Below are 20,572 nucleotides of genomic sequence, written 5' to 3' on the forward strand. Positions count from 1 at the left end.
ATACAATAAAATCTAAATGTTGCCTTGACAACTAACTGAAATAAGTAAGTGCAAGTTGAAGAACTAAAATAATTAAAACGGATATTAAAAAAATGGAAAAAAGCTTTTTTAAGAAATTACTAAAATTCAACTGAAAACTGAAAATCTAAGGCTTAATAGTATAACAAATACTAAAATAATACAAAGACAGCATAGTGGTACAACGTGTGGCTACTATTTTTCTGTAAGAAATATATTAAACAATGAAAACTTGACACATTAGGCCTGAAACCTAAACAACATTATCCTAAATAGCTGGTCTTTAAAGTTTCTCTAGCATTCCAGTGAGATGAAAGGAGAGTAAAAGATCAATGTTCACCACTGAATATTGATCACAACCTTATGTCACACTTCTGGAAGTGACACCCGTCTGTCATAGGATGTGTCGTAGATCCCATATCAGTTCACACAGGGATTAATGCAGCTCATTTGTGTTTTGGTTGGAGAACGTGCCAGGCATATTGCTCATAATCCCAGTTAACTGTCACTGTGTCAGGAACACAAAGCCATTGAGCAGCCTTAATCTGTCCAAAGTCGGGCTTATACACGTTGAGAACTGTACAATGCAGTGTAATCTTATTTCCAAAACAGATTAGAGTCACGTCGAAGCATCTACTCATGTACACCAACTATGAAAGGTTCATATCATAACGTCATTGAACACTAATGACACATGCACGGTTTAAAGTGGAAAAAGTGTGTTTCCAAGCGTGACGACAGACTGTTGCATCAAAATCCAGACACATATGGGAGACTTAAAGTGACAGTTCAGCCAAAAATGAAAATTCTATAATTTACTCGTCATCATTTATTCACCTTCAAGTTGTTCCAAACCTGTATGAGTTTCTTTCTTCTGTTGAACACAAAAGAAGATATTTTGAAGAATGTCGGAAACAAAACAGTTGGTCCCCATTGACTACCATAGTATTTTTTTTCTACTATGGAGGTCAGTGGGGACCAGAAACTGTTTAGTTCCCCATATTCTTCAAAATATCTTCCTTTGTGTTCAGCAACACAACAACTTGAGGGCGAGTAAATGATGACAGAATTTTCATTTTGGGTGAACTGTCCCTTTAAGTTGGAATAGCTGACAATTTGACTCATCGTGAATATTTGCCAGGGTAGGTAAGATCATGTTTTGAAAGTCGATTTCTGTATAGACACAAAGACACCTGACATGCTGTCACACTACATGGGCTAAGCTGTCACAGTGAAAATTGTCATTATTATTAGCTTACATATTAAAATAATTAAGCAAAACAATCTGACAAAAATGTAAATGTATCGCCATTACAACATGTGACAACTTGCCTAACTTGCCAACTTAAAAGAATATGATGTGAAATGTTGAATATTTTGAGACCACAAGTCTAAAGAAAAAAACTGGACTTTTGACTCCTAATATATTAGTCTGGCATTGTGTATAACAAATATTCTTGGCTCCTTGACGAATTGCTTTTGTTCCCATTGTGTAAGTCCCATAAAAGCGTCTGCTAAATGCATAATGTGCTTTAAAAAACCTCGCAGTTAGCGCTAGCCCTTGTGACAACTTGCCTCAGTCTCTCCTACATGGCACTGAGGCAAGCATCTGTCTCTTGTAGTCTGCATGGCAAGACAACAAACAGGTTTGCTGTTGTTTGTTTTATGTTGTTTTCCATCTCTGGCCTTCATTTAGAAGCATGCAAACAACATTGTGGTGCCAACTATGCTTGTACATTAAGTTCTCGCCGTCAGCAAGAGCCAGACAGACCCCATCAGAGGACACAGTAACGAACGTTAAAAACATGCATTGATAATGCTTTTTATTGATTGATTTACTTGAGGCCCAAGACTGACTCATCATCAAAGGGCAGCACTGGCTAAACAAGGCATGATGGGATGACAAAGCCATTCGTGCACGTGCAGCTGCAACAAAACAAAGATGCCAGCCTCCCGTTTCCCCCCTGATGTCCAGTGATTGATCTCCAGGCTTCACTCACCTCCTCTGCGTGTTTCCTCAGCGCTTTCTCGCGCTCGTACTGTGTGATCAGCTGCTCGTTGTCTTCCTTCAGGAGCTCCAGCTCCACTTCATGCTCCTGGTTCTCGGCGAACACGGTGTCGAGGTTCTCCAGCACCGCCACGACCAGCGGCATCAGCTCTTTCACCACGTCCTCGTCGTATTTGCGAATAAGCCTCTCGAATTCGCGGTAGATGGAGTTGGCCAGGCCCGAGACCCGCTCCGACATGATCGCCGATGTCCCCGGGTCGTCCTGGTACACAACTCCGTCATCCAACTCCATTTTCCTTCCTCTTGTGAGAATGTCCTAGATTTAAACCTCCTCTATTCCAGTCCAACGTGCCCTGGCTTATGATTTGAGAACAAACGCGGTTATATTCCCGTTATATTCTCCGACACACATCCACAAGGATCCCACGTAAGTCCAGAGTCCCTCCCTGGAACCGGCCGATGTGTTACGTGGAATATTTTCCCGCGGTCGACCGACAACAGCTGAGTTGTTGACCAGACAGTCGCGCGGTGACGTCACGCTCCGTAACCGTAACACGCAAACTGATTCTTGAGACATGGGACAAAACCTGTCCCGTTACATTACCTGCCATTAGTTTTTTTTTTTTAAATCGCGACATTTCCACTTTGGAATGAAGAATCAGTTGATCATAACTGAGCATACACATTTCTTGAAAAAAAAATGGGGTGGTAATATTAAAGATTTTTTAATAAATTAAGAAATACATTAAAATAATTATTAATTGAATAAATAAATAAGTGTAAAAACTGTAAATAGTCGCGAACAGAGATCGCGTGCGCCTCAAAAGGTAACCATGGCAACAGTAGTAATCTATTTTTTTAATTATATTTTAGATTACTTTTGCCCTAACTCGTTTATCACATTGATTTGAATATGATTGCATCTTGTACCATATTGATATAAAAATACAAAGAGAAAGAAAATGTATTCCCTTGTTATCAACAACATGAAGTGCATTATTGCGTCAGGGTTTCACAGGCTGACTGTGGTTCGTGTAAATAAAAAATAAAATAAATAATTTACAAATTAAAATAAAACACAATATGAAATGACGTGAATATGTACATTTTAAAGTGTTTGAAAGATAAACGACTTTAAATGACTCACTGAGTGATATCAGAGCCCGTCTACGGAGAGCCTGCCCACTCCCTATTAAGCCCTGTTGTACAGAATTTTGGTTGTAGTACCACCAGAGTTCCACTGGGGGCGATCGCCATGAGTGCAAAATGAATGGAAGTCAATGGGGCTTGACGGCTAAATTTGTCTCTTTCACCCGATTGCCGTTGAGAAATCTCAGAAATGATTGTAGATTTTGCAAGTTCAACATGGGTTTTAGGTCGAAAGTTGAATGAACGAGTACTTATGTCCTTTTGATTTCTTACAGGTTGAGTTGTTGTTGTCCATAACACGCTAGCATTCTGCTAATGAACGCTGATTGGTCAGTGAAGGACTGATTACGACCAGAGATCCCGCTTGATGGCATCGTGTCATCTGAAGCGGGACCAGAAACAAACAAAACAAAAACTCTTCTAGCACGTGTATTTACCTGTGTCAGCTGTGTTGTCGATGCCTCGAGAGAAAAGAAAGTGCAGAGCGCGAAAGCACCAGAGCGACTGAAGGATTGCCGTTAAGCAGTATCTCTGGTCGTACATGTGTATGACGTCATTGACACTTTAAAAGACTTTTTAAAGCAAATAAGTGACTCTAAAAAATCTAACACCCAGCAATGTGTAATTTATTTGCATTTCCTTTCGAATACAACATTCAAATTACTAGATAAAAAATTATATCCTGAGAAAAGTGGATTTTTATTGGTATAGCGCCATAGACCTCCATTCATTCTGCACTCGTCCTGTGAGCGCCCTCATATGGAATCAGAGAGGAACTGCAACCAGTTCAGAAGCCGGAAGTTCAGTGAGAGTGAAACTTCTCGCCATATTAGACATTCTCTGGTGATATTGAGTTAACACTGAGTTCAAATAATAATTAACGTGTTCGTCAGGAGCTGATGATTAGATATGCAATGCTGCAATGTTGAGAAAACACTTAAAAATGAAATGATTTCTGTAAATCCAGTGATCAAATGCTGTTGTCAGTGATAGTCACGTGACTAGTGGTTGGTCTGTAATTCCACAAACCTGCAGAGCTTCTGAACATAGATAAGCAGTAGCTATATAGAAAGGAACATTTAAAATATAACAAAGAAGTAGAATAAATGAATTATTAATAATTTACTGCCAATGTGAGAAAATGTAATCATGTAATCAATTTAAAAAAATTGTTTGATTTATGAGTATTTTAAAATGTAATATAATCTATTTACAAGTGCTTAATTTTTAAAATCTGATTATGTAAACCAGATTACATATCAGTTACTACCCAGCACTGTTGACGAATATATGATATACAAGGGGAAAAAAGCAGAAGTACAGAAATGTATTCTTCTAAACATACTGAATTAATCATTCAAAATAATCATTGAAATATGTGTCCTAGTTCTCAAGAATCAGTGATATGGCCAGTGCTTTGTAGTTGGATCTTAATGAATTATTTACGTGTGTTAATTTCTGTAGTCACATATCCATATAGAACTAGTGTTCAGTTCATTCTGATGTGAACTAAATTAATAACAAACATACAATTTTCCTTGAATGTGTGTCAAAACTGTGATGTTGTATACAATTTTCTTCGTTTGCTCCTTTTATAATCACTATGCATGCAGTTATGATTATGATTATTGAGCGATTCCATGGAACATAACTCATCACACCACAGGACCATTTAAAGTGAGCTAGCAAAAACAAAATCATGAATAGAAATGATGAAATACTTAGTCATAAGCACCATCGACACTGATATGGTTTACGTTAAATTTAAATGTATTTCCTGCTTCTTTAGTCAACACTTGTGTTCCTTAATAAAAATATAATTGTACTGAAAAAATGTACTGTAATTACTGAAAAACTGTGGAATATATAGAGTAAAATTGTCAACAAAAATTAGATAACTGATTTCAAAAAGCACCAATGAATAACACACAGAATTGTGTCCCTTAAAATATTTATTGGAGACATGTAAAAACTAGAAAAAACAACTGTAAACCCTACTGGAATGACATGAGGGGGGGGGGCATTGGGGATGTTGAACTGAAAGAAAAAGAAAGAAAAAAAACTACGCTACAAAATTTATATTCACTCCAATATGTGCTTTGACAGTATCCACACCACTAGATGTAATGGTCTTACCATAAATTACTGCATTTCAACAAGCTGATGTGATGTCTGCAGGAAATAACTGAATATTTAAACAACCTTGCTTTAATATCGCATATCATTGATAAATGTTGACACCCTAAAAAAAATGATATGGGTCACAAGGAGAAGTGTGCCGAGTTAAATATGAAACATTCTCTTATTTACAGTTGACTCGTTGCTATTGGTGGCATCAGCACAAATGGTTGGGTATAAACTGAAAGACAAATAAGGCATTTATGTGAGAAGATGAAAACTCAATTTTCACTGGTGGCTGAACCTCTCATTTAAGCAAAGGGTGATTTTAACACATTTACACTCTGGGGGAGGAAAAAAAAAAAGAGAGAATGGGATATAATAATTTGAATTGTTGGGACACATTTCATTTTCCCTCTTAAATCAGGAAAGAACTTATTCGACACTCAGGGAACCATTTCCAATCGTGGACAAATTTACAAGTGAAGCATTTAACTGGAGTTAGTGTGTACAATGCACTGTTCAATATTCAATATTTCAATACACCTTGCATATAGAAAAGTTTTTTTCTTCTTTTTCTTTTTAACAGCAATAAAAAAGTATTGCAAGATGCTAAAGACAGAAGAAAACGTCCTCGTTTCTGTAAGGGGATGGTTGGTGTCCAGGCGGAGAGAAATAAATCAGTGATTGAACTGGCGTTATGCGTTCTTTGTCTTGGGCATCTTGCGGTGGCATCATTGGCTTGTGCCCCTCTATAAGTCTGACGGAGACACAGCTCTCTGTTCTTTGGCACTTAGGCTGGTAGACTCAGCTTCTTTCCTTTCAGCACTGTGGACGAGACAAAAGATTTCAGAAAATAAAGCATAAAAAATGACTTTTCATCCTAAAACAAGCGTAACTGGCACATTGCAAGACATCGGACGTAGCGTAAGCATTTTGAACTGCGAGGGGCGTTACACTTTCTTCGTAAGTTAAATACGGAAGGCGGTCCGCCGGAAGTTAGATATTTTACTTTATGAAGTTTTAAATATGGATATTTTTCTTACAAAAACTCATCAATTCGCTTCCAAAGACCTTTATTAACGCCCCAGGGTGAGTAAATTATAAATTATTACATTTTTGAGAGAACTATCCCTTTAAAGTATAATTAATACATGCATCAATGAATTATCAGTGTATATAAGATTACTTTACTTTACAGTGTCCTTGTTAGATGTTACATGTGAGTTACATTAGAGTGCTATTTTGAACAATAACTTATACATCTTTAATGACAGTCGTAGTATGAGTTGAAAAAAGCAAGATGCGCCAAGATCTTTTTAGCTCTGCCCACTCCCACTGCGAATGACGTAATATAAGTTCAATCTTCACATAAACCCATTATAATAAATGTCACATTTACCTGTGGCCTTCATATATTGGCCTAATATACAGAAATTGAATAAAGTTATCAAACACTTTACAGTCTTAACTGCATAAATTATAAATTAAATATATATTAATCCTTATTAAAGCTACAATTTTCTGTTACCTTTACCTTCTTTGATTAACATTAATGACAGACATCACAGCAACTGTTTTAATAGGCTGCTGTCACATCTGCCGCACATGACACAGATTTGATGCGCTGTCTCATTTTCCCACAACTCTTTTAAGTTCATTTAAGACGTTATTTAACTAATTTAAGACTGTTCTTATGAGAATACTCACCAAAACGGGAATTTTGGCATAATTGTGTGTGTTATTGTTTGTTCAAGAGATCTCGATTCTGGCGTGCTGTGCACACACGATACTGGCACGCGTCTTTCTGTGCGTCGTGTGTGTGTGTGTGTGTGTGTCACATAGACAGGATATTCACAGACAGCGCATTCTCGTTTTTCTTGTTGCACTTATTAAAAGCATTTGCATGAATAAGAGCGTGATCATATATTGTAATGCTAGCCAAAGGATGACAGAAAACATGGATGCTGCGTTAATTGCGTTAAATATTTTTAAAGTGTTAAACAGGAAAACAATTATTTAATGCGTTGTTAACGTTGACAGCACTAATATATACATGTATATACATATTTGTCCATTGTTAATAATTTGATTATGCTGTTTGCAATGCTTCATAGGATTGTAGTTCTTTCCCTCACTAAAACCATTAAGAACAGTCTTGTACCTTTGCGTTTTTGTAGCTGGTTGGCTTCGTTTATGGCTTATAATGCTTTAATGAACACTTTTTTTAAAATAAAGTTGTTTTTGTGAGTGAAACCAGGTGGGAAAATAATATTTTTTTGGAATAACAACCAGCTAAACTGAATGTCATTTCACACCCACAATCCCTGCATAGGTGTGAGTGCACACAAACTCACCTTTTGTGACGTAAAGGTAGAAGAAGTCACAATAGAGAATAGTCTGGACGACCCCAGCCACGATGGCAATCATGTCAAAGAAGCCCTCAAAGTAGAACCTCCAGATCCAGTTGCAGAGGTAGAGGGCGCGATAGACCCCCAGACAGAACAGATAGTGGGTAGTGATGGTCTCGGCCTCGCCGGTCTTGCTAATCATAAAGAGTTGAGGCAGGATGGCCACCGACTCAAGGTAGATGGAAAAGGTCCACAGAATCTGTCAAAGATATTTTGAGCACAGGTAAGTTTTATTTACAATATATTTCTTAATTTTGAAATGCCACAAAACTTTATTTCAATCCTTAAGGCAGCTGAAAAAAGAAATGCCTTAAAACTCTAAATTATTTGCAATGTTCTGTTTATAATTTTATTTCGATAATTATTTTATTTCAAGTAATTATTTAATTTTGATTTAATATATACAGTCAAAAGTTTGGAAGCATTACTATTTTTAATGTAGGAATACAGGAAATACAAATATAACAAAATATTTAATATTGTGAAATATTATTATAATTTAAAATAATGGTTTTCTATTTTAATATACTTTAAAATATAATTTATTCCTGTGAGCAAAGCTGTATTTTCATAATCATTACTCCGGTCTTCACTGTCACACGATCCTTCAGAAATCATTCGGATATGATCATTTGTTATCAATGTTGGAAACAATTCTGCTGCTTAATATTTTTTTATAACCTGTGATACTTTTTTCAGGATTCTTTGATGAATAAAAAGTTTAAAAAAGAACGGAATTTATTTAAAATATTAATATTTTGTAACACTACACTACCGTTAAATTTCTTTTTTGTTAAACTTTCAGCAAGGATGTGTTAAATTAATAAGTGATTGTAAAGGTTTATATTGTTATAAAAGATTTTTATCCAGGATAAATGCTCTTCTTTTTAACTTTTTATTCATCAATGAATCCTGAAAAAAGTATCACAGGCTCCAAAAAATATTAAGCAGCAGAACTGTTTCCAACATTGATAATAACGGAGTATCAAATCATCATATGAGAATGATTTCTGAAGGGTCATGTGACACTGAAGACTGGAGTAATGATGCTGAAAATTCAGCTTTGCATTACAGAAATAAATTATATTTTAAATTAAATAAAAATAGAAAAACATTATTTTAAATTATAATAATTTCAAAATAGTACTGTTTTTCTGTTTTTTTTTTTATCAAATAAATGCAGCCTTGAGGAGCATAAGAGAACATTACAAACAGTAATGTTTCCAATGTTTTGACCGGTACTATACTGTGTGTGTGTGTGTGTGTGTGTTCACCTCCAATGGAGAGAAGTCATGGTTGACCAGAAAGGCGAGACCTCCCACAGGAACCACTAGAAACTCAACTCTGAAAGTGTCATGGTTTCCATCATAGGTTGCCCTGAACTTTGCATAGATCATGTAGACGGTGGCATAGGCACAACCGACATAGATAACCTGTTTTTACGAAACAGAAACAAACAATTGATTAACAGTGCACATATAAAAACACATACAATCAACTGTTTACTCGGATGTGGCAAAACATTGACTTTTCAATCACTGATAGACAAATGTATTGATGTGTGGGTGTAAAAGTTAATTATATGCATGTACCTTCATGCAAGTGTTGTAAAGAGAAATGAAGGATGTCAGGAGATCCAGGTATCGTGTGGTGAACACCAAGGCGAAGAGTATCTGGCTCTTCCCAGAGATACCTGGGGATAAGAATACTTACACTCAGACTACTACTTAAAAACAAGAGCACACAACAGCAGCTTTTACTGAATACTGAGCTCATAAACATGTCAAAAGGGTTGCTTCTAGGTTCTCTACATCTCTGCAGGGCAAAAGTCTGAAGACCATGCACACAGGTGACCCATCCTTGCAAAGCCCATGCACTGCCACGTCAAGGCAAGGAATGTAATGCACTTCAGGAATGTAAGGCAAATGAAAGGAGGGAGAATTTAAGATGCATGACTTCAAATATAATGTATACAAGCAAACTAATATTAAACAATAGTAACTAGGCCTTAGGTTTTCAGCTAATTCGGTCATTACACTGATAACAAGTCTGTTATGTAGCCTGTACCTTTAAATATACAATACAAGCAAACATTAGCTTCACAACATGTTAAATACATACAGATCTGTTCATTCAAACCCAAATTGCACTTTTAATTAAACAAAGCATCTAGAGTAACAAAAGTTAGCTTGCATGCTACACAAATTACTTCATTGTGTGCTTCATTTCTTGCCTCATGCTTTAATCTGAAATAAGTAGACTTTTCCGGACAGCTCAACCCAGTTTAAAGTATTTCCTATCTTTGATAAACACGCGTATTAAGTAAGAAATGAATGAGAAAAGACTATATTTTGTGTGAGTTTAGCTCACCTGCGCACGACCGGGTCTTCCATATCTTGAGCAGCAGGATGATGATGGCAGCTAGATGAGACAGATCCCCAGTCAACCTAAAGATATTCATGTTGTTGTTTTTACCTCTCTGACTGGTTTTAGTGGCGTTAAAGAGAGCTCGGGGTGGATGAAGTAACTGTGAACCGGCTGAGTGCCGATCTCCTGCAGAGCATTCCTCCACGAAATATGGCGAATGAGGGGCGACGTGGCCGGTGGACGTGACGTGGCCAACAGCGAAACCACAATGAATGCTGGGAATAGTAGTTCAAGCAGCCGCGAGCTCCAGGAGTCTGACCACGCCCCAAGCTCTCTTATAAAATAACCTTGGTAACAATAGTTACACAAACAAAAACATATTATTATTATTACAGTTTTTTTTTAATTGCTTTGGCGCCATTTTGACAAGCAATTGGTAAATTTTCAAAACTCCCAGTAATATCACAACAGATCATCAAGAGTGCACTTATTTTAAAACATTTCAGCATATGTTCAATTGTTTTAGTACAATACACAAAATCACTTAGTATCATTTTCACAAAAAATAAGTGTTTCATCTAGCCTATATAAATGTTTCATTCCTTTCATAAAGCTCAGTTTTGATTTGCATCTCTTCTCGTTCAGTTTGATACATTTGTCTATTATTTAATCCAACTGAATTTAATGGTTATAATCAATGAAAATTTGGTACACCTATATAGATATTGATTCTATATACTTATAGATTATTTAAAAAGAACTACCCTGCAACATTCTGGGAACGTTATTTTATGGTCATCATAGAATGATATTATTTGGTTATCAAAAAATAACCAAATGGGAACCAAAAACGTATGGGGAACGTTCTGTGTTTAAGGCATTAGCACATTATTCACATGTCAAGCTGTGGTGACTCAGGGTGACAAGAAGTCTGTCACAAGGCAGGAAGAACTGAGGGGATGGGTCTACTTCACTTCTCATTTTTACAAGTCATTTCTGGTTTTATTCCTCAGTTGGACCGTGAGACCTTTGTTCCGATGACTAACAAACTGAAAAACTATCACAGAGATACAGGAGCCACATACAACTGTGACATCAACATGAACTTTGGTTTCCTCTTCACCGTCGCATTTCTCATTTTGAGCTTAGGTGAGCAGAGATTGAACTTATCAATGCTACACTGTTAAAAACAAAATATCCAAAAGGGGGTTTTCACTGTGATGCCATAGAAGAATGATTCCATTTTGTTTAACAAAGAATTTTTCAAAGAACCATTTTTTTCTTCTTAGTGTGAAGAACTTTTTAATAATCTGAAGAAACCTTTATCCAATATAAAGAGCATTTGGTGCAATGCAAGTTCCCATGCATTATTTTTAAGCTTAGAAGATTTAGTTTAAATTCTTGTGATGGGTAACTTGAAAGTCGTGAATTATTAATAATATGAAATATCAGCCACTAAATGTATTAAAACATAATATTCTGAATTTCTACAGTCAGAGGATGTATGGTAGATGTCCAACAGCCAACGAAGCTCATGAGAAAAAAAGAGCAACAGTCCGTCTCTGTTCCCTGCTCTGTCAATATATCCAGCTGTCCAGACACAGCTCAGATGATCTCTTGGTATGTGTTCCGGAAAAACTTTCACTACCAGATTGATGTGTCAAGGCAGCCACTGAAGTACAGCCTGGAGCATTATGATCTGAAAATCAGCTCTTTGTCAAAAGCAGACTGTGGGGTGTATTACTGTGCAGTGGCTCTGCTGGCTCTGGCTCACAGTGGGGCGCAGGCAATCGGACAGGGGACCACTTTGAAAGTGTCAGGTAAGCACTAGCAGAAGATTCAGGACGACCCCATCAGACTCTTCTGCTAATATGCTACACATATCTTTATCTGGGTGTTCTTGTTTTGTATCCAGAGAAGGGCTTAAACATCCCTCAAGCATTGCTTTTGACATTGCTAGTCCTGCTGACTGTGTACAGCCTCCTCGTCCTGGGCATCATCATTTGCATTAAGGTACAATTAAAGTTATAGTACATTTTGAAAGTAATGAAATGTTATAATGCTGCTATTTTATATACTCAAAATGTTACTACATGTATTCTCAAAGTACTTCTTCCGAAAGTTTAACGGAATTTATATAAATGTAAAATGTTTTTTTAATTGATAGACTGGACGATTCACATCAGATTTTATAAGAAGATGGAGCAAAAGTAAAAAGGTTTGACCCTTATACACAATTCCGGGTTTCTCATAAATGGAAGTCGTCATGGGTAAACTTATATAGGCGGTGAATGAGAGACATTTTAGTTTATATATATATATATATATATATATATATATATATATATATATATATATATATATATATATATATATATATATATATATATATATATATATATATATATATATATATATGTATATATATATATATATATGTGTGTGTGTGTGTGTGTGTGTGTGTGTGTGTGTGTGTGTGTGTGTGTGTGTGTGTGTGTGTGTGTGTGTGTGTGTGTGTGTGTGTGTGTGTGTGTGTGTGTGTGTGTGTGTGTGTGTGTGTGTGTGTGTGTGTGTGTGTGTGTGTGTGTGTGTGTGTGTGTGTGTGTGTGTGTGTGTGTGTTTGTGTGTTCCCATTTGCTCAAATAGCAAAAGAAAAAACTTCAAAACAGTGTTTTCACTACTTTCAAAAAGAGTTAAAGGTATACTTTACATTAAGATTCCCTTTGTAAAGGGTTTATAAAGGTGTTTGTTAATGACTAATAACTAATTTACAAATGCATTATAAATCGTTGATAAGCAGTTATAACTGCATAAAAAGAGTTACTTTAATGCAACGCCTGCCAAATAGTTAGCCTTTTTTAACTCACATGTTATAAATGCTTAATAAATGTATTTATGCACACTTATTTAACTCAATACCAGATTGCTCATTTATTTCATGATCCAGCAAAAATAGACTATCATAGTGAGACTGAAGGGTGTTGTATTTGTGGTTTTCTCATCTTAATGTTCCTTAACAGAGGTTAAGGTCTTACCCATGATATTCCACAAAAATCTCATAATGCCTATCCATAGCAGTGTATAAAAACTGATTTCTTGTTTATCAAGATGCAATTATCAAACTGTCACGTCACAAACAAGGAAACTGGTGCGAGGACTCATGTGCAGAGAAATTAATATTTATTTAACAAAATAAAACATAAACACAAAACAAAACCCACAATGGGGCAAAACACATAATCAGAAAACACATAAACTCAAAACACCAAATACGGGGAAAACAGGAATCACAGGGAAACAGAAGACGTAGACAATACAACGATACCACACAGACTGCAAACACAAAGGAACTTAAGAAGGGGACAAATGAGGTAGGTAATGAGGGAACACATGTGGGGAAAATTAAACCAATAACAAGATAACAAGGGGGCTGGGAACTAGACAGAGACAGGAAAATAACAAACCACCACATGTGCTACACGAGACAGGACAGGCATGTGACAAACTTTATTTTGAAAAAAAAAAAACACAAGAGCACAACGATAACTTGATGAGATATAATGAATATTTAAATTCCAATATAGTTAATTGTGAACATTAATGTAGAGTGACACTTGTGAACCATTTATTTATGAATTACAAACATTTATAACCTGTGAAAGTGAACCTTAATGTAAAGTGGAAACCTGAGAACCTGTTCACTTTAGAAATCAGGAATCTGGTATTGAGTTAAATAAGTGTGAATAAATACATGTATTAAGCATTTATAACATGTGAGTTAAAAATGGCTCACTATTTGGCAGGCGTTGCGTTGAAGTCACTCTTTTTATTCATGCAGTTATAACTGCTTATTAACAATTTACAATGCATTTGTAAATGAGTTATTAGTCATTAACAAACACCTTTATAAACCCTTTACAAAGGGAACCTTAATGTAAAGTGTTACCGAGTTGAAAAAAGGAAAGAGATTGAACGGCAGTCAGAAGAGAGAAATATGCCAATTTTACAGTCACTCCGATAACTGCTTTGAAACATCCTCACAGCAGCGTTAATTAGTTTTTCGATACAAAAGGTAATATAATATAGAGTAGTGTTATAAATACATTAATACAAATTAAAATCTAAAAAACTTTGCACCCAATTTGGTTTGTTTTTAACCCAAGGGCTGGGTAAATATAGGCCAGAACACATGTTGGGTTAATTTTACCCAGGACATTGGGTTGTTTATTTAACCCAGCATAATGGGTTTATTCATTTTTACTATAATACTGTGTACAGATTCACTTAACTTACCCTAACCCTAACTTTTTTAAAATACTCAACCACTGGTTAGCATGATAATTCCTTTATCTTCGATCATATTTTACAGTATAGCATATTTTATATAGTTTTTAATACATATTGCCTAAGCTCGTTTAACAAAGGTTAGAAGTAAAAATTAAACATTTAGACATAATTCAAGAGTAATCGATCAGTCTCTGTTGTCCCGTTTACACCGTAACGGCACTGGATCTCATGCTGGAGCATTTTTCACATGACCCTTCAGAAATCATTTGTCACAAACTGCTCAGAGACTTTTAACAGCTCAGAGACTCCAGACAATTGCAACACTGTGTTACACCCGGCTCAACGGTGCAACATAAAGGGAGCAACATAAAGGTCAACACAAACTGCTCCTGAATGAGCGCTGAGCAGCCGCCCAGACAGCCTCTTGCTCCATGCTTAAAACAGATGCTATGACGAGCAACAGGTGCACTCAATTCCCAATCACAAGACATGCAACAAAAAGAGAAAACCAAAACACCAACCGACACATCTTAACCCTAAAAACTGTCACTGTCCAGTGCTACATCTTCGCAAAAGTTTATCCATGTGGTTTTAAGCCTTGCCAATTTAAATATTCAAGCACAAGAAGACACAAAAGAGAACTCAATTCTACTCAGAGAAGTTCACACACATCCATAGCGTGCACCCGGAAAGCAGCGTCTCAGACAGCGCACGAATACTGAACAGAGTTGTCTTTCGCTTCTTCTAATTCACACAAAGTTATATCAAAATGGCTGTCTTGGAAGTATCTTGTAAACATAGTCGGTTATGTCTTAAATGAAAACAGCTGTGAAATAAAAGGCTTGTGTAACAGTATTTTGGATCCATATGCAGCTCTTAAAGTGACAGCAGCCTAATATTCCTGCTGTGCTGCTGTGTGCGTTTTAATGTTAATCAAACAACAAAAGACCAAAAATCACTCACTAATATGTAGGCTACTTTATTTATGTACAGTGAAGAATATGCAGTTATTTTACATTGTTTACTTTATTTCTGTAACTGAAAACTAATTTTAAACCAACCTAAAATGCATTATATTTATGTATTTATGTTGGCCCCCGCTGAATGTTAAATGAATCCAATCCATGTTCATTAGAAATTATTTGATGATGCAGCAATAAGCTAGCCAGTTCATGCGTTTTTTAACTTAAAATGATCAAAACACTATATCTTTTTCAATGACAAAACTTCAAATAAGAGAGCAAATGACAAATCCGTTATCGAACAATAATTGTTTGTTAAAATCTATATCGACCCAAAAATTGGTGCATCCCTAGTCTTTACTGTCACTTTTGGTCAATTTTACGTATCCTTGTTGAATAAAAATAATTTATTTTGAGAAAAAAAGACGTTTTGAACGGCTACAGTGTGTTATTGTCAAACTTGTTGATGTTTTCAGGAGAACTCTGCTAAGCAAGTGCTTTTCAGTGGAGTGGTGCAAGAACTGAGCAAGAGGAACAGTGACAAAATCCAGGCGCGCTACAAAGTTTCCCAAGACAAGGTTTTCACTTCAGACTATTCTTTTAAAACACACATGCATATTTTTAGCAAATGCACATTAATTTGTACCTATAACACAATCCTTGTGGTTGTGGAGTTTAAGACTCAGATTGCTGTCATACTGTACCAAAATTTCTTGTTATAGCCTAACATTTATTTTCAATCTTCCCTATAGTCTAAAGGTCTTCAAAATGTGTACGATAGTGAAGATGTTTACCAAAATCTTGATGAGTAAAAGCAACGAATGCCCTAATCCATGCTTGTCCTGCTGATCGAGAAACCTGCAAGCTTCCTGCAAATCCGCAAACTGCCATTTTGGGTAAAGTTAAACCCAGAATTGTGACATATTGTTTTGATGACCTTCCTCTAACAAGTCGTTTGCATTTCATGTCTATCTCTTGCTATGTCAAATACGCTGACAATTACATTGTAAACTGCATTCATTTATGTTAAATGTTAGGAAAATGTATTCATTGTATTACTGTGTATGAAAACCGGACATGCTGTTCAGGGCCTATTTTATTGTTTGTTTTTCTGTTGTCTCAGACATGTGGCAATCTTTTAATAAAATTGTCTTATCTGTCCTCTTTAACTGTATTTTATTTGTAGAGTGTCTGCATACATTTCCAGGACAGAAATCTGAACACTGGATTAAGCCAGGCTCAAAATTCCCGTTTTATTTTGTTTACATATTGGAAACATATTGGGAGTTAAAGGTTTTTTACAGAGGGGGAGTTTGGATATCTCTTTGTATCACTCCATAAATGAGAAAATACTGTCAACATCCGGACAAAAATATATTTTCAACATGTTTTTATGAATTAAATGATATATAAACCTTGCAAATGATACCTTAACAAACCCCAGAACCTTCAGAATATAGACAGGAATAAAAGTGAAAAGCTTTATGTGTTTAAGTGTTTCCAGATTTCTGGAGATAACTGAAATCTAAAGACACAGATTTTCTTTCCTTGTCTGAAAGAATACTTGTTATGGGGACAGAATCACAAAATATTAACTGTAGCGGCTGTATAGTGTATTTCTATAAACAAAACAAATTGGTCTACTTTGTCTACTTCAAAACAAATTGGTTCCCTAAACAATATCTGGCTACATTGGCATAAATTAGGATTTTATTAACGAACAATTTACAGTCCAATTCACGACATATATATTTCTTTCTTTTCTATTTTTTAATTAATTATTAATGACATCATAATCTTTAATAAATGTTTATGTCATCATGGTTATTATTGTTACTACCTATTTGCTCGAGCGAACATCTCCTGACAGATCTCTCGACTGCCACTAGAGGCCATAATTATCACAGCTGTGATGAAATATCGCGAGAATTGCACTTGAATAAATCCTCCTCGAACTCTCGTGCGGTCTTCTTCTTCCTGAACATACATCACGTAAGTCGACACGGGTGCTTGTCGCTGCTTAACAGAATCTGCTTTTATCTATGCAATCGTAAAATAAAAACATTACGTTTGTATAGGAAACATCTGTGTACGTTTTGCTTACAATATGATCCCGCAAAATGAATCTTATAAATTGAGCAGAAATACTATTTTATGCCAGTTAATTGTTAGAGGGTCTCAAAATGGCGGCGAACTGGTGTAGCTGGTCATTTATTCATAATATACGTTTTTTATTATATGGTTCGTGTTAATTACACAATTCCATGTATGTACTTTTGCTGTAATGTCTTTATTGACTGATATAGTAGAAGATTTGTGTATTTTAATACACGTGCCTTTAATCTTAACATGTTGTAACGTTAACTTTACCTCAAACGTATGATTTACGGAGATGTTTTAATGTTTTTTTATTTAGCAAATGGCGGACGACGCCGGTGGTAGAGGAGGTTTTCGCGGAGGTTTCGGCACTGGCGGCCGGGGTCGCGGTCGTGGTCGCGGCAGGGGCCGTGGAAGAGGCCGCGGTGCCCGGGGAGGCAAATCTGAGGATAAAGAGGTAAAGCATCACCTTACTCATAATCTCTGACAGTTATGAATAGGCACAGGTAACGTTAAATGGTTTACTAAAGGTATGCTTATTTACGTGCATGCTGTAGTGTTCTGTTGTTTTTCCTTTGTACAGCATATGGTCTTTATTCAGTTAACGTTAGCTGTCAATGTTACGTCAGTTTAAGTTACTCTCCATTCCGGTGTGCGAATAACTTATTATGAATTATGTTTTATATAGTGGGTGCCTGTGACCAAACTTGGTCGTCTGGTGAAGGACATGAAGATCAAGACCCTGGAGGAAATCTATCTGTATTCTCTGCCAATCAAGGTACTAAAGTTGACATGAAATTGAATTTCACCCATTTTATTTTCTTCTAAATGCCTGTTATGGGTCTTATAAACGGCACAAGTTTAATGTCATAACTGGATAGTTCACCCAAAATGAAATTTGGGTGATAGACTTGTTCATCTTTTTCATCTCAAACCCAATTAAAGAGATGAATATTTTGAGTGAACATGCTTTCAATGAAGGGACAGAAGTCTATTGAATTTCTTTAAAAAAAAATTTCAGGTGTTTTGAAGATGAATGTCTTGTGGGTTTGGAGTGACCTGGCGACTAACTTAAAATGCAATGAAATTAAGTATCGCTTTAACTGACCGCAATCCAAATTAAAAGGAAATATATATATTCTCTGCCTATCAAAGTACTAAAGTTGATGGTAAAATTCACCCTTCTAATTTACTGTTGGGGGTTCTTAAATCGAGCACATGTTTAATCAATGTCATAACTAGAAGAAATATTATTCCAACTAGGTAAGGCTTTTGTTCATCTTTGAGAAATTAAGATATGAGTATTGTTTATTAATGGACTTTCAGTGGAAGGATGGAAATCTCAGATTTATTTATATTTTTAAGATAAATGTTTTATGGGTTTGGAGCAACATGAGGGTTTACGTAATTACAATTTAAATTTAATTGAGCAGTCCCTGTAACATCAGGCAGCAATCCAAACTCCAATTTACAGAAACTACAATTTGCGTAGACCCAATCACGCCCTACATGTGGTCTTTGTCTGCCATGACACTTAGGTGTACATCACCATCACTATCATGACTTAAAAGTTATAAAGACTTCCAAAACATGATTCAAAAAAGCTTAGTTTTTTTTAGTGAAACTTAATATGCTTTTCTTTCCTGTAGGAGTCTGAGATCATTGACTTCTTCCTGGGCTCTGCACTGAAAGATGAAGTCCTGAAGATCATGCCCGTCCAGAAACAGACCAGGGCTGGTCAGCGCACCAGGTTTAAGGTGACTTTCTTCTGCCTGAGTGTTGAGTACTTGTCTGATTCTTGATCTGTTCTTACAGCTGGCTCATATTCGCTCTTGTTTCTCATCTTCTAGGCCTTTGTCGCTATTGGTGACTACAATGGCCATGTTGGTCTGGGAGTGAAGTGCTCCAAAGAGGTAGCCACAGCTATCCGAGGAGCCATCATCCTGGCCAAACTGTCCATCATTCCCGTCAGAAGAGGATACTGGGGTAACAAGATTGGAAAGCCACATACCGTGCCATGCAAGGTGAGACTTCAGAGGTTTTGTTGGTTTTATTTGGCTTGGTTTGAATTTGAGCATGTTATTGACTGTATGTGTTTGGTCAGGTGACTGGTCGCTGTGGTTCAGTCCTGGTGCGTCTCATTCCCGCTCCCCGTGGTACCGGCATTGTGTCTGCTCCCGTGCCCAAGAAACTGCTGATGATGGCTGGTATCGATGACTGCTACACATCTGCCAGGGGCTGCACCGCCACTCTGGGCAACTTTGGTAAGGGGCTTTTGTTTGGATACTGTTTCAGGATGCAGCTTTCCATGCTTGAGTATTTCAATGTTTAAAAACTACCGTATTTTCATTGCAGCCAAGGCCACCTTCGACGCGATCTCAAAGACTTACAGCTACCTGACCCCTGATCTCTGGAAGGAAACTGTGTTTACCAAGTCTCCTTACCAGGTAATGCATGTATTTCCAGACATTGTTCTTTTTTTCACATGCATCGTGTCGTTCTTGAAACTAAAGCATCTCCTTTGTTTCAGGAATTCACTGATCATCTGGCCAAGACTCACACCAGGGTCTCTGTTCAGAGGACTCAGGGAGCTCTCCAGGCAGCCTCCTAAATTTTGTACAATGGATTGAAATAAAAGTCCAGAAAGTAAACCTCTTTTGAGTCTGTACTTTTTGACATTGAAGCAGTGTAAAAGTGGTAAAGTTTGTACAGGTTTGTGGATTGTTTCTGGTTTGCACACCAAAAACTGTTCCAACAAAGTGGGCAGGTTACAATTCTGAGATTTTATTTAGGTAGTTTAAAATGATTGCAAGATGCATGCTATATTTTGATCATGGCTGAAGGGGCTTCATTCTCCCTATCGTCTAATAATGCCACGAAGCACAACTTCAATTTGCCTTTTGGTTCTTTTTATTGCAAACACTGGGGGAACATTTTAATGAACCTAAATTCATTAAATGCAGTCCTAGAATAAAATAGTCCGTCACATGCCAACTAGTTTAAAAAAAGTGCTATGGTAATGCTGTTGCCATATATGGTGCTTCACAATACTTAAATAGATGCTCCCTTGTTTAAATTTAAATGACAGTTTTACAATATTTGATTTGGTACGCTATATGAATTGCTAATTTTAACTGCAATTATTTGATTGTGAA

General features: G+C 36.4%; 4 protein-coding genes across 12 annotated transcripts in view; 2 read left to right on the forward strand and 2 right to left on the reverse strand.

Annotated features, from left to right (window-relative positions):
* Positions 1 to 2,562, reverse strand: part of spag9a (sperm associated antigen 9a) — a 36,311-nt gene extending 33,749 nt beyond the window's left edge. For 4 of the 9 annotated variants that reach the window (XM_079821736.1, XM_079821730.1, XM_079821732.1 and 1 more), the window contains exon 1: positions 2,019 to 2,452. In XM_079821736.1, the coding sequence (XP_079677862.1) occupies positions 2,019 to 2,318 (300 nt within the window). In that variant the 5' untranslated portion in view covers positions 2,319 to 2,452. Of the gene's footprint in view, positions 1 to 2,018 lie in introns of all 9 variants that reach the window. The other 5 variants (XM_079821731.1, XM_079821729.1, XM_079821735.1 and 2 more) reach the window with 3 other exon arrangements.
* A 2,548-nt stretch (positions 2,563 to 5,110) lies between these two features.
* On the reverse strand, positions 5,111 to 11,098 carry kdelr2a (KDEL endoplasmic reticulum protein retention receptor 2a). Its single transcript, XM_079819949.1, has 5 exons — positions 10,075 to 11,098; positions 9,297 to 9,397; positions 8,979 to 9,137; positions 7,651 to 7,903; positions 5,111 to 6,121 (listed from the first exon to the last, which is right to left on the reverse strand). Exons 1-5 carry the CDS (start codon positions 10,163 to 10,165, stop codon positions 6,087 to 6,089), a joined length of 639 nt encoding a protein of 212 aa, XP_079676075.1. The 5' UTR covers positions 10,166 to 11,098; the 3' UTR covers positions 5,111 to 6,086.
* LOC307128236 (immunoglobulin superfamily member 6) lies at positions 11,089 to 16,481 on the forward strand. Its single transcript, XM_079819939.1, has 6 exons — positions 11,089 to 11,220; positions 11,565 to 11,891; positions 11,987 to 12,084; positions 12,239 to 12,289; positions 15,797 to 15,898; positions 16,073 to 16,481. Exons 1-6 carry the CDS (start codon positions 11,109 to 11,111, stop codon positions 16,130 to 16,132), a joined length of 750 nt encoding a protein of 249 aa, XP_079676065.1. The 5' UTR covers positions 11,089 to 11,108; the 3' UTR covers positions 16,133 to 16,481.
* Positions 16,482 to 17,293: 812 nt separating this feature from the next.
* On the forward strand, positions 17,294 to 20,073 carry rps2 (ribosomal protein S2). The gene is made up of 8 exons (XM_079820620.1): positions 17,294 to 17,312; positions 17,737 to 17,874; positions 18,106 to 18,195; positions 19,067 to 19,174; positions 19,268 to 19,441; positions 19,522 to 19,681; positions 19,773 to 19,864; positions 19,948 to 20,073. Exons 2-8 carry the CDS (start codon positions 17,740 to 17,742, stop codon positions 20,026 to 20,028), a joined length of 840 nt encoding a protein of 279 aa, XP_079676746.1. The 5' UTR covers positions 17,294 to 17,312; positions 17,737 to 17,739; the 3' UTR covers positions 20,029 to 20,073.
* Positions 20,074 to 20,572: the final 499 nt, after the last annotated feature.

This window comes from Gobio gobio (genome assembly GCF_949357685.1).
Source record: "Gobio gobio genome assembly, chromosome: 1".
Lineage (NCBI taxonomy): Eukaryota > Metazoa > Chordata > Actinopteri > Cypriniformes > Gobionidae > Gobio > Gobio gobio.

Excerpts from the sequence above, each read along its gene's own strand:
- kdelr2a (XM_079819949.1), bottom strand. The coding sequence starts at position 10,165 with ATGAATATCTTTAGGTTGACTGGGGATCTGTCTCATCTAGCTGCCATC. Across the intron at positions 7,904-8,978 it reads ATGACTTCTCTCCATTGGAG|ATTCTGTGGACCTTTTCCAT; the intron begins GTGAACACACAC and ends TATCTTTGACAG. Across the intron at positions 6,122-7,650 it reads CTACCTTTACGTCACAAAAG|TGCTGAAAGGAAAGAAGCTG; the intron begins GTGAGTTTGTGT and ends TCTCGTCCACAG.
- LOC307128236 (XM_079819939.1), top strand. The coding sequence starts at position 11,109 with ATGACTAACAAACTGAAAAACTATCACAGAGATACAGGAGCCACATAC. Across the intron at positions 11,892-11,986 it reads GACCACTTTGAAAGTGTCAG|AGAAGGGCTTAAACATCCCT; the intron begins GTAAGCACTAGC and ends TTTTGTATCCAG. Across the intron at positions 12,290-15,796 it reads GATGGAGCAAAAGTAAAAAG|GAGAACTCTGCTAAGCAAGT; the intron begins GTTTGACCCTTA and ends TGATGTTTTCAG.
- rps2 (XM_079820620.1), top strand. The coding sequence starts at position 17,740 with ATGGCGGACGACGCCGGTGGTAGAGGAGGTTTTCGCGGAGGTTTCGGC. Across the intron at positions 17,875-18,105 it reads GCAAATCTGAGGATAAAGAG|TGGGTGCCTGTGACCAAACT; the intron begins GTAAAGCATCAC and ends TGTTTTATATAG. Across the intron at positions 19,865-19,947 it reads TTACCAAGTCTCCTTACCAG|GAATTCACTGATCATCTGGC; the intron begins GTAATGCATGTA and ends CCTTTGTTTCAG.